This window comes from Chrysochloris asiatica, unplaced genomic scaffold (assembly GCF_000296735.1).
Source record: "Chrysochloris asiatica unplaced genomic scaffold, ChrAsi1.0 scaffold00019, whole genome shotgun sequence".
Taxonomy (NCBI): domain Eukaryota; kingdom Metazoa; phylum Chordata; class Mammalia; order Afrosoricida; family Chrysochloridae; genus Chrysochloris; species Chrysochloris asiatica.
This window is the reverse complement of record NW_006408537.1, coordinates 27,172,040-27,184,857: the sequence shown is the minus strand read 5'-3', so window position 1 is coordinate 27,184,857 and position 12,818 is coordinate 27,172,040. Positions and strand designations below refer to the sequence as shown.

General features: G+C 41.4%; 1 protein-coding gene across 1 annotated transcript; it reads left to right on the top strand.

Moving 5' to 3' along the window:
- Positions 1-807: 807 nt before the first annotated feature.
- OOEP (oocyte expressed protein) lies at positions 808-1,637 on the top strand. The gene is made up of 3 exons (XM_006835786.1): positions 808-994; positions 1,168-1,347; positions 1,534-1,637. The coding sequence occupies exons 1-3, from the start codon at positions 808-810 to the stop codon at positions 1,635-1,637; spliced, it is 471 nt and encodes a 156-aa protein (XP_006835849.1).
- The last annotated feature ends 11,181 nt before the right edge of the window (positions 1,638-12,818 follow it).

The window sequence follows — 12,818 nt, the reverse complement described above, 5'->3', positions numbered from 1 at the left end:
TTTGCTTAGAATTTGCCTTTCCACCCCAGATTTACTGAATCAGAATCTACATTACAACACGAGCCTTCCAGGATCGGTATCACCTGGAAGCTTGATAAAAATGCAGCCTCTCAGCCCCAAACCTAAACCCACTGTGGTTAATTCTGATACGTAGGCCAGAAAACAACTGTTCCAGAGGGCTTCCAAAAGGCTGGAAATCTTTATGAAGTAGACTGCCGTATAGTTCTTTTAGAACTGCCCCAGAATTAGTGAATCTGTAAGAGTAACAAGAGACGCGTGATCCTTATCTGAAAAACTGGAATATAAATTAATAGCACTTTCTTTTTCAATATAGTGTTTTCCAATAAAGTAGCAAGTGACAGCTAGGACAAAAAAATGTCCACAATTCCAGCATTCAATTAACTTATTTGTTTAATGTACAAAGCACATTTGTAAAAGGAATAGGTCAATAATAAACAGAGTATTAAAAATGCTCTAGCCTTTCACCTCTAATTCTTTCTCTGGACATCTCATGAGTTACGGTGAGGACTTAGTCAAAAGTCCCTGTCCGACAGGTGGAAGCCATTTGCTATCTATGTTCATTATGGCTTTGCCGCGGTGAGCTGAAGGAGTAGATTAGGTCGATGCAGGGAGTGGAAGATTGCGATTGCGCTGGAGTTCTAAACTAACCTAGGGGTTGGCTGTTCGGATGCACGAGGCCTTCAGGAAGGGGTGGAGTTAGCTCAGAAACTTAGAAATAGCGTCTTGGTAGCGCGCCTCTCAGATTTCCCTCTGGCATTGAGAAAAGTTGGATCTTCTGACTACAGCATGGAGATGGACGAAGTTGAGGAAGCACCAGTTGAAATGGAAGCAGACTTGGAAATGGAGGTAGATCGACCTTCGGGGATCCCACCGCCAAGGAAACTCGGCAAGCGTGGATGGTGGCTGCAACCGGTTCACTTGCAGAATCCGCTGGTGATACACGTGGAGGCATCGCTGCTGGAGTCCATCTTCGGTGAGCTGGACTTCTTTTCATCTACCCCATCAACCTGAGCCTCCAGTCTGCGCCCCTCATGTTGGTCTTTCTGGAGTTCCAGCGGGCTCAGTTCCGCGTGGTCCCATGCCCCTGGGGGACGCGCGGAGTTGGAGGCTCTACGTTCCTATTGGCCTTGCTTCTTCTTCCCCCAGGCCCCAACATGGTTCTCCTCAAGCTCTTCGAGAGAGTAAACGAGACACTTCTGGACGTGAAAGTGGAAGACCCTTTGGGCGACGCTGAGATCACCATCATCGGGCGCCCATGGCACAGAAAACGGGCCGAGTGGCTACTGCAGGCCATGGCCGGCATTCATCGTCACAGCCGCTTCAAAGGTGAGGGTAGGTGGCCTGGAGCTTCTCCCCGCTCCCTGTTGCTCCGAGAACTGGGGCGTTGGCAGGACATTACCCTCAGGGGGGCTGATACAACCCCCTGACAGAGGTCGCAGAAACCTGTCTTCAGCCACATCTCCCACCTCTGCCCCTGCGGGGCATCTCTGGTCTCCTGCTCTGGTCTCCCAGGCCCTCGCCCTTACCCTGCTGTACTCATTACAGGCGATGAGGTGGTGTCACTGGAACAAGCCATGAGCATGCTGGAAGTGCACCCGGAGTCTGGCGAAAACTGAACATTGTGATTTGAGTATTAATGATTCTAATAAAGCAATTTAACCAGGCTTGTGTGGAGACTTCTGTTTGGCGCCAACTGGGGGCCCAGCTGGAGCGGCAGGCGCACAGATCTCTGGGATTTTGATCTTACTTTTCTGCTACATGTTGGCTATACAACCCTATGTTGTACAACCCGAGGTTGTTGTTGTTGTTATGTGCCGTGGAGGTCAGTTCCGACCTATAGCGACCCTGTACAGGGTTTCTGAGGCTGTAAATCTTTACGGGAGTAGAAAGCCTCATCTTTCTCCCGCAGAACAGCTGGTAGTTTCGAACTGCTGACCTTAAGGTTCGCAGCCCGATTAGTACGTAACCACTACCGTACCAGAGCTCTTAGTAAAACCCAAGATAGAGTGGGTTAGATCTCAGTGTGGGGGGGGTGGGGGTGGGGGCAAGGAAGTGGCCTGGTCAAGGGTGCCTGCATAGGGAGTAGGGAGCCATTTCCTTGAACCCTTGGTAAAACGCTGGCCTTAGACTGCTGCCTTTTCCTGGGGAAAAAAGTGGATGGAATCAGTTTTGTCAGAACTTCTGTTGTCTCTTTAGTCAGTCTTAGCTAAGGAGGCAGGCCAGGTGTTCCAGAGGCGATTTTTTTAAGATGGTGATCTGGACTAAAAGGCAGTAAGGTGACTCATGGGGCAAGTCTGAACCTGATCCAGGAGTAAATAACTTGGACAGACTGGGAGTTTAGCAACAGACCTAGGTGGCGCCCATGTGCAGGGGAGTCCTGGGGGCCTCCACCTCCTACCTGCTTGGGTCTCAAGCTGTGTGGGCGGTAGCAGTTTCCAGGAAGTAGCCTTCTTTCTTGCCTACAGCCATGCTTGCAGCAGGGTGAGCACTAGGAGTGGGAGACCAAAGTTTTTGCCATTGTGTCCATTCAGATTTATGGTGACCCTGTGTGCTTCAGAGTAAAGTTTGTTGTTTTTTTAATTTAAGGTTTTTATTGTGGACTGAGTGAAAGTTTACAGGGCAGATCATCAATTTTACATTCAACAAATCATACACCTTGTTTCATTACATTGATTATAATCCCCTCCATGTACCATCAGTTAACAGTATTTCTCTCTATGCACTTTAGCTTTTTAAAAAACTAAACAAACAACAAAAAGCACTCAGGCATATTTACATTAGTAATTTACATCTCCAAAGGGCACATTCTGCAGGTCTGCTCCTGGCCACCAGCTCTTAGTCCCTCTCTTCTTAGTCCATGAGTCTAGAGACCTGAGTCACTCCCCCTCTCCATGCCCCCATCTCTGCCTCCATCTCTGGCACTGCTGCTTCTCTGGATAAGGTCCCCCATTCTGCTTGTGCGCTTCTCTCTTGATGGTCCTAGGGTCCTCTGTTGCTGGACTGTAAGATTAACCACTCCCTTTTTTCTGTTACAAAACTTCCACCTTTACTATTGTGACAGTCGTGATTAGTCATGATAGCAATTATTGAATCTTACGAATCTTATCCCCATCTCTTTTCACCAGACCCATCTAGACAAGATGACAGCTATTCATTCAGTGGGGATTCTTTCTTTCCCCCCATACTCTTAAACTAAACTCCCTCTTGAAACCTTGTAAGCCAGTCACTTCGTGCCTTTATTGTTCCCTCATTTTAGGTAGCCAATGTCTTAAGTTGCCTATCCCTATCTACCCTGTGTACAGAGCGGATAGCATTGATACTTGATTTGAAGACTCTTTCCCTCTCTGTTGGTTGCTCCATAGATTTTTCATAGCTGTAAAATTTCATATAACCACCACCACCACCAATCTCATGGATGACGCAGGACCGGGAAGTGTTTCGTTCTGTTGTGCATAGGCTTGCTATGAGTCAGTGCTGACTCTATGGCACCTAATAGCAACAACAATCTCATGGAAGCAGATCACTGAGCTTTCTGCAGTGCCAAACCAGAAGGCTTGAACTGCCAACATTTTGGTTAATTAGGTGCCGGTGATAGTGACCCTATGCATAACAGAATGAAACTCTGCCTGCCCTGCCACAGTTGTTAAGTTTGAGCCCATTGTTGCTGCCACTGTGCCAATCCCGTCTTGTTGGGGTTCTTCCTCTGTTTCACTGACCCTCCATTTTTCCAAGCATGAGGTCCTTCAGGGTTGGGTCCTTGCTGGAAATACTAGAGTCAACGTCTTGGCCATCCTTGCTTCTTAGGAGCATTCTGGCTCTGCGTCTTCCAAGACAGATTTGTTTGTTTTTCTGGAATTCCATGGTATTTTTAATATTCTTTGCTAATATCATAAATCAAATGGTTAGTGGTGGTGATTGAAGTTCCAACTAGTCAGTTCTGACTCATCAACCCTGTATTGGGTTTCCAAGGAGTGGCTGGCGAGATTTTACTGCTGGCCTTGCCCTTGCAGTTTGCCCTTGCAGTTCAAACTGAACTAGTGGTCCAGTGCATAGCCTACATCACCACACCAGGACTCCAAATGGTTAGTAGTAGAGAGCAAACTGCCACCCAGAAACATTGGCGTGGGAGATAGGGAGTGGCAAGGCAAAGATAAGAGTTACTAGTGGGACTAGAAACTGGTCTGCTGACACACTGCTGATGTAACCTATGTTGTGTGACCATAAATGTGTGAGTATTTTAGAAGGCATGATAACAGTCAAATATTAAAACCAAACTAAATTTTTTCTTAGGAATTGAGTGAAGATTTACTGACCAGATAACAGGTTTTCATTTAAAAAACCATACACTTTGCTTCATTACATGGATACAATCCCCTCCATGTACCAACAGTTAATAGCATTTACCTCTATTCACTTTAACTATTGCATTCCTCCCTGTGTCTCCCACTCCCTTCATCTTTCCTCTGCCAACCTCCCTCTTGTCTATTGCCTACCCTGTCACCTATGTCTACCCTCTAACCCATGAATAATTTTCCCTTGTCCCCCACCTCCATAACCTTCATAGATTGTTTGTCAAGACCTTTTTTTTTTTTTTTTTAACTTTTTACCACATTGATCTCATACAGTGTTTGCCCTTTTGTGACTGACTAATTTCACTCAGCGTAATGTCCTCCAGGTTCAATTATGTGGGGTGTTTCACAGATTCATTATTTTTCAATGTTTTGTAGTATTTCATTGTGTGTATATAACAAAGTTTGTTTAACCATTCTTCTGCTGATGGGTAGTTAGGCTGTCTTCATTTTCTTATGTCCCTTGTAGACAGCATATTGAAGGATCCTGTTTTCTGATCCATTCTGCTTTTGTATGTCTCTTGACTGGTACATTTAATCCATTTATATTCAGTTTAATTACTGATAGGTATTGGTTGTTGTCAGTTTTCTGTGCTTTTTTTGTGGTGGTGTTAGATTCTTTGTTCCTCATAATTTTCTATGCTGAGATAATTTTGTTTGTGGGTTTTCTTTTCATTTTTATTTTTGTTGTTATAATGTTTACTAAATCTTTCTGGTTTTCCTCTTTTTAAAATTTTGATGTATGTTGTTGTTGTTGTTGTCAGGTGCCATAGAGTCGGAACTGACTCAAAGCGACCCCATGCACAGAAGAATTAAACAATATCCGATCCTGGGCCAACCTCACTACCGCTGCCACACTTGATGCCATCAATGATGCCACCTGGCTGATCCATCTCGTTGAGGGTCTTCCTCTTTTTCTCTGACCCTCCATCTTACCCAGCATGACATGCTTCTCTAGCGACTGTTCCCTCCTGACAATATGTCCAAAGTATAAGAGACGAAGTTTAGCCATCTTGGCCTCCAAGGAGCACTCTGGCTGTACCTCTTCCAAAACAGATCTATTGGTTCTTTTGGCAGTCCATGGCACTTTTAGTGTAGGTGTATTATTTTTCTTTGATCAAGGTTATCCTGTAGAATGTTTTATCTTGAAATCTACTTGACTTCCTTGCCGCTTGGAAGTTCTATATATCTACATTATTTCCTCTTTTTGCTTTGTAGTTGACATCATTATACATAGATATCTTTGGTTCCCTATTTTCAGTCTTCTCTGGTAGCATATTGGTTACAAATCAGGCTCCGAACTGCAAGGTCAGCAGTTCAAAACTAGCAGCTGTTCCGTGGGAGAAAGATGAGGCTTTCTGCTCCGGTAAAGATTTATAGTCTCAGAAACCCTGTATAGGGTCACTATGAGTCGGAACCAACTCTATGGCACACAACCACCACCAACCAGGTTTGTTTTACTTTAAAGGGTCACTGTTAGTCAGGGGCACTTAAAAACAACAAATACTGGGTTGAGTGCTGCAGGTTGTCTACTGTTGTTGCTTCTCAGTACTAATAACTCCCTTTAGCATTTTTTGCAAAGTTGATTTGATCATTGCAAATTCCTTTAATTTCTGTTTATCAGGAAATGTCCTAATTTTGTCCTTGTATTTGAGAGACATCTTGGTTGGGTATATGATTTGTGTTGGCAATCTTTTTCTTTCAGAATTTTGTATATGTCATCCCATTGCCTTCTTGCTGGTATGGTTTCGGCTGACAAATCAGAATTTAGTCTTATTGGTTCTACTTTGTAGGTAACTTTTCATTTGCCCCAAGCTGCTCTCAGGATTCTTTCCTTGTCTTTGATTTTGCAGTTTGAGTATGATATTTCTTGCTCAATTTCTTTGGGGATCTATCCTGTTTGGGTTTTATTCAGCTTCTTATATGCTTATTTTCTCATTCTTATATGATGTTAGGGAAATTTTCTTCCAACAGCTCTTCCACAATTTTCTCTGTTCTGAATTCAGATCAGCCATAAGTTGTTCCTCTTCATGATGTCCCATATAACTCTTAGACTTTCCTTGAATTTTTTCATTCTTTTTTTTTTTTTTTTATTGTTCTTCTAGCATACCAGTATTGAGAAATTTATCTCCAAGCTCATTAATTCAGGCTTCCATTACTTTACATCCACTTCTTTGTTCTCTCAATGTATTTTCCTTTTCTGAGATCTTAGTATAATCTTGTAGATTTCAATTACACTATGTATTATTTCAAAATTTGCATTTATGTTGTCTGTTTGTTCTTGTAGTGTTTTCCTGAATTCTTCTAAAGTTAATATTTTGTTTTCCTAGCTGTCCTCAATCTTTCTATCCATTCTTTGAAGTTACCTAATTATCATTCTTTAGAATTCTTTTCCAGTACGTTCTATTACCTTTTCATCTTCAGAAACATCTTCTGTCTCTGCATCTTGGCCATTTGTTTGAGCCATTTTCTCTTGTTTCTTCACAGGAGCTAAAATTGTTATCTCTAGGGTTTTTGTAAGATTGTTGTGTTTGTAAAAACAAACAGTGCCATTTTGGACCTGGAGGGGAGAAATCTCTGGAGGACTTCTGCAATTCAAGGAGCTCATGAGGTGGTCTTAGAATGGATGTGACAGCAGAGTTCCTGCCCTACATGCAGTTCCTATTGGCCTCAGTGTTATCTATGTTCAGGACACTTAATCTGGAGGTAATTCGTGGGGATCCTTGATGGAGCTGGTTTTAGTGTCTGTCAGGAAGCTGGGTGCAGGGTGACTGGTTAAATGCTGGTCTGGTGACTCTGTGGGTTTTGTAGGTCTGGAGCTGAGTCCACCTAAATCTAAGCACCAAAACAACACCAAAGCAGCAGAGCTGGCCCCTATCTCCTGTTAGCATGGCTCCTAACCATGTGGTTCCGAACTCCCGGACAGCAGGGAATGTACTGGGTATGGATGAGGGTAGGAGTTGGCCACACATCTGGTCACCAAGGGACCTTGTGGAAAAAAGAATAAATCATACCTTTTCAGTCGACTGCGTAAACACCAGGCCTCCCTCCCCTGCCAAGTCTGCTCACAAGATGGTGTTGCTGAGTCTGGCCAGCTGTTCACCAGTCAGTCTTCCTCTCTGGCTGTTCCTCCTCAGCCTCTGCTCCTAGAAAGCACTCCATCCACCTCTCTAACCTTTCTTCTGAAGTTCAGGGTGCCAGGATTTTCATCTGTCTGTTTTGTTTTATCTTTCCTGTGCACTGTGGGTTAATGTGCTGGACTGCAAAGTTGGTTTGAACAACAAGGTCGGTGGTTCAAGTTCACTAGCTGCTCCTCGGAAACCTAATACAGAGTTGCTATGGGTTGGAACCAACTCGACAGCACTTAACAACAACAATCTTTGTTGCAGAGGGTCTGTGTAGTGCGTCTGCCTCATTCGCCATCCTTCCTTACAATCAAATTCTTCATGAGTTATACTTTGTGAGCTAACAATTTATGTCCTAAATTGTTTATCTTAATATAAATGAAATGCGTGCTCAATTCAACAATGTCAGAATTCTATCTTGGTTAAATTTATATCTTAAGTGGATTTTCCTGTAGTGGTGTACTTTTAGAGGTGGCTGAAAACTATTATAGCAGTTTGCCCATTGTAGTCACTTTTCAATATTACAACAGTGAATTTTTACTTATATATTGGTAGCGTAGTGGTTACGAATCGGGCTGCGAACCTTAAGGTCAGCGGTTCGAAACTACCAGCCGCTCTGCGGGAGAAAGATAAGGCTTTCTACTCCCGTAAGGATTTACACCCTCGGAAACCCTGTACAGGGTCGCTATGGGTCGGACCCGACTCGACGGCACTTAACAACAACAACAACAATTGGTCCTAGAGTATGCAACTGGTGAAACCAAAAGCTACATCCAGTATCACTGCTAAGAGTCATTCTTCATCTTCCAGTATTGAACATGTGTGAAAATGGTGTGGCAGTGTAAGATAAGCACTGGACTGTGAACAACATAGGGTTGCTATGAGTCAGAACATACTGGATGGCACTTAATAACAAAAACAACATTAGTAAAATCCAGACTTTGTATTGGAAAGTACAATGATGTAAATCCTAAAAGCATAATAAGTCTAAAGAACTCCTAGTAAGACTACCCCAGATAACTTTGCTTCTTTGATACTTACATTGTTGTTGGTAGGTGTTGTTGAGTTGATTGCGACTCAGCAACCATATGCACAACAGAATGAAGCACTGCATGGTTGGTTCTGGGCTGGCTGCACAACTGTTGTTGGACTTGAGCCCATTGTTGCTAACACTGTGCCAATTCATCTCATTGGAGGTTTTCCTCTTTTTCGCTAGTCCTCCACTTTACCACCATAGTGTCCTTCTCCAGGGATTGGGCCTTCCTGATAATATGTCTAAAATATGAGAGATAAAGTCTTAGCATTCTGGCATCTAAGGAGATTCTGGCTGTACTTCTTCTAACACAGATTTGTTTGATTCTTTGGGAGTCCATGGTATTTTTAATATTCTCTAAAACTATAACTAAAATGAATCAATTTTAAGGTCTTTTTTATTCATTGTCCAACTTTCACAGGCATATGAGGCTATTGAAAATACCATGGCTTGGGTCAGGCAGACCTTGGTCCTCAAACTGACATTTCTACTCTTGAACACTTTGAAGAGGTCTTGTGCAACAGATTTGCCTAATACAATCCATTGTTTGATTTCTTGATTGTTGCTTTTATGAGTGTTGATTGTGGATCCAAGCAAAATGAAGTCTATAACAACTTCGATCTTCTCTCCATTTATCATGATATTATTTACTGGTTCAGTGGTAAGGATTTTTGTTTTCTTTACATTGAAGTGCAACCCATACTGAAGGCTGTGCTCTTTGATCTTCCTCAGTAAATATTTTACATCCCCTTCCCTTTCAACAAGTAAGGTTGTATCATCTGCATTATCTGTAGGTTGTTGATGAATCTTCTTCCAACCATGATGCCAAAGCTTTATATAATCCAGTTTTTCAGATTATTTGTTCAGTATACAGATTGAATAAGTATGGTGAAAGAATACACTCCTATGCATGCCTTTCCTAATTTTAAACCATTCAGTATCTCCTTGTTCTGTTTGAATGACTGCTTCCTGCTCTATGTACAGGTTCTTCATGAGTATAGTTAAGTGTTCTGGAATGCCAATTTTCTGCAATGCTATCCATAGCTTGTCATGATCCACACAGTTGAAAGCCTTTGCATAATTAATAAAACACAGGTACACATCTGGTATTCTCTGCTTTTAGTCAAGATCCATCTGACGTCAGTAATGATACCCCTTTCTCCACATCCTTGTCTGAATCCATATTTGTTCATGTACAGAACTCTGTTATTCCAAGATTATGTATGTATCACTACTAGCCTGTATCCCATTTAGCCCTAGCCTGTCTCCCTATGTCTTCACCAAGGCAATATTTTCCAACTAGTGATCCTTCCTCTCTGCTCCCAACCTTTGCATTCCAATTACTACTAATGATCAATGCATCTTGATTGCACATTTGATCAATTTCAGACTGAAGAAGTTGATAAAAATTCTTCAGTTTCATCTTCATTGGCTTTAGTGGTTGTTGCATAAATTTGAATAATATGGAATTAACTTCCTCATAGAAGCATGGATATTATCCTATCACAGACAGCATTGTACCTCATGACTGACCTTTTTTTGTTGTTGTTAATTTGTCATTTATTTTTTAATTTTTTTTTTTATAAATATTTTATTGTGAATTATGTGATACTTTACATGGGAGAACATTAGTTTTACATTCATTCTATCGTATATCATTTCATTGCGATAGTTAGAATCCCTTCCCTGCATCATCAACCAACCAAAGGGTATACCCTGCAAGCCTGCCCACCCCCTCCATCCCCCAGTCGTCAACACACAGCCCCTCTCCCTCTATGGATCTCAAGTCCCCAGCTGCTCCATCTCTCCATGACCTCATGACTGATCTTGATATGTTCTTTTTGATGATGAATGCAACACCATTCCTCTTCAATTTGTCATTCCTAGCATAGTAAACCATGTGATTGTCAATTCAAAATGGCCAATACCAGTCCATTTCAGCTCACTAATGCCTAGCATATCAATGTTTATGAATTTCATTTCATTTTTGACAGTTTCCAATTTTCTGAGATTCATACTTTATACATTTTGTGTACCAATTATTAATGAGTTTTTACAGCTGTTTCTCTTCATTTTCAGTTGTGCCCCATATGAAAATGAAAGTCCCAAGGGCTTTACTTCATTTGCATCATTTTGGTCAACTCTACTTTGAGGAGGCAGTTCATTTTCAGTGCCTTCCAATCTGAGGGACTCATTTTCTGTCACTATATCTGACAGTGTTTCACTGCTATTTATTAAGGTTTTCAGTGACTAAATACTTGGAAGTAGTTCGTCTCTCCTTCTTCCTAGCCTGTCTTTGTCTGGAAACTCATCTGAAATCTGTCTACTATGGGTGACACTGCTGGTATTTAAAATACCCATGGCATAGCTTCTAGAATCACAGCAACACACGAACTACCACAGTTTGACAAACTGACACAACTATATATGTGGAGCTCACCAGATTGAATACACAGAAATCAAATAGACTACATCTGTGGAAAGAGATGGTGGAATAGCTCCATATCATCAGTCAAAAGAAGGCCAGGGGCAGACTGTGGAACAGACCATCAATTACTCATATGAAAATTTAAACTGAAGCTGAAGAAAATGAAAACAGGTCCACCAGGACTAAAATATGACCTTGAATAAATCCCACCTGAATTTAGAGGTCATCTGAAGAACAGATTTGATACATTAGACACTGAAGACCCAAGACCAGAAGAGTTGTAGGATGACATCAAGATATCATACAGGAAAAAAGCAAAAGGTTATTAAGAAAACAAGAAAGAAGGAAAAGACTGAAATGGATGTTAGAAGAGACTCTGAAAGTTGCTCTCCAGCCTAGAGATGCTAAAGCAAATGGAAGAAATGAGGAGCTATAAGGGCTGAACAGAAAATTTCAAAGGTCAGCTTGAGAAGACAAAGTCAAATATTATAAGGAAATGTACAAAGACCTGGAGTTAGAAGACCAAAAGGGAAGAACTTGCTCAGCATTTCTCAAGCTGAGGAAACTGAAGAAAAAATTCCAGCCTTGGCTTTTGTTATTGAAGGATTTTCTGGGCAAATTATTGAATGATGGAGAAAGAATCAAAAGAAGATGAAAGGAATATACAAAGTCACTGTACCAAAAGGAAATGGTCAATATTCAACCATTTCAACAGGTATCATATGATCAAGAACTAATGATCTTGAAGGAAGTAGTCCAAGGTTCATTGAAGGCATTGGCCAAAACAAGGCACCAAGAATTGAAGGAATACAAGTTGAAATCTTTCAACAAAGTGAGGGGACACTGGAGGCATTCAATTATCTATGCCAAGAAATTAGAAGACAACTATCTGGCCAACTGATTGGAAGAGATCCATATTTGTGCCCATTCCAAAGAGAGGTGACCCAGCGGAAAGCAGATATCATCAAACAATATCATTGATATCTCATGTGAATAAAGTTTTACTAAAGGTAATACAGAAATGGCTGCAACCATATATTGACAAAGAACTTCCAGAGGTTCAAGCCGGATTCAGAAGAGGACATGGAACGAGGGATATCATTGATGACATCAGATGGATCATGGCTAAAAGCAGAGAATACCAGAAAGATGTTTACCTATGCTTTATCGACTACACAAGGGCTTTCAATTGTGTGCCTCATGACAAACTATGGACAATATTGTGAAGTATGATTATTTTGGAACACTTAATTGTGCTCATAAGGAATCTGTAAATATACCAAGAGGCAGTTGTTTGAACAGAACAAAGAAACACTGAATGGTTTAAAATTAGGAAAGGTGTGTGATAGGGTTGTATTCTTTCACCATACTTATTCAGTCTGTATGCTGAGCAAATAATACATGGGTTATATGAAGAAAAATGTAGCATTAGGATTGGAGGAAGACTCATTAACGACCTGCGATTTGCAGATGATGCAACCTTGCTTGTTGAAAGTGAAGAGGACTTAAAATACTGATGAAGATCAAAGAGCACAGCCTTTGGTATGGATTGTATCTCAATGTAAAGAAAACAAAAATCCTCACCACTGGGTCAATAAACAACATTCTTATCAACAGAAAAAAGATTGAAGTTTTCAAAGACTTCATTTTTCTCTGATCAACCATCAACACTCATGGAAGCAGCAGTCAAAAAAATCAAACGATGTATTGCACTAGGCAAATCTGCTGCACAAGACTTTTTTTTAAAGTGTTGCAGAACAAAGATGCCAGTTTGAGGACTAAGGTGTGCCTGACTCAAGCCATGGTATTTTCAATAACCTCGTATGCATGCAAAGGTTGGATAGTGAAGAAGGAAGACTGTA

Coding starts and splice junctions, on each gene's coding strand:
- OOEP (XM_006835786.1), top strand. CDS start 808: ATGGAGATGGACGAAGTTGAGGAAGCACCAGTTGAAATGGAAGCAGAC. Junction 995..1,167: donor GCTGCTGGAGTCCATCTTCG/GTGAGCTGGACT, acceptor TTCTTCCCCCAG/GCCCCAACATGGTTCTCCTC. Junction 1,348..1,533: donor TCGTCACAGCCGCTTCAAAG/GTGAGGGTAGGT, acceptor CTGGTCTCCCAG/GCCCTCGCCCTTACCCTGCT.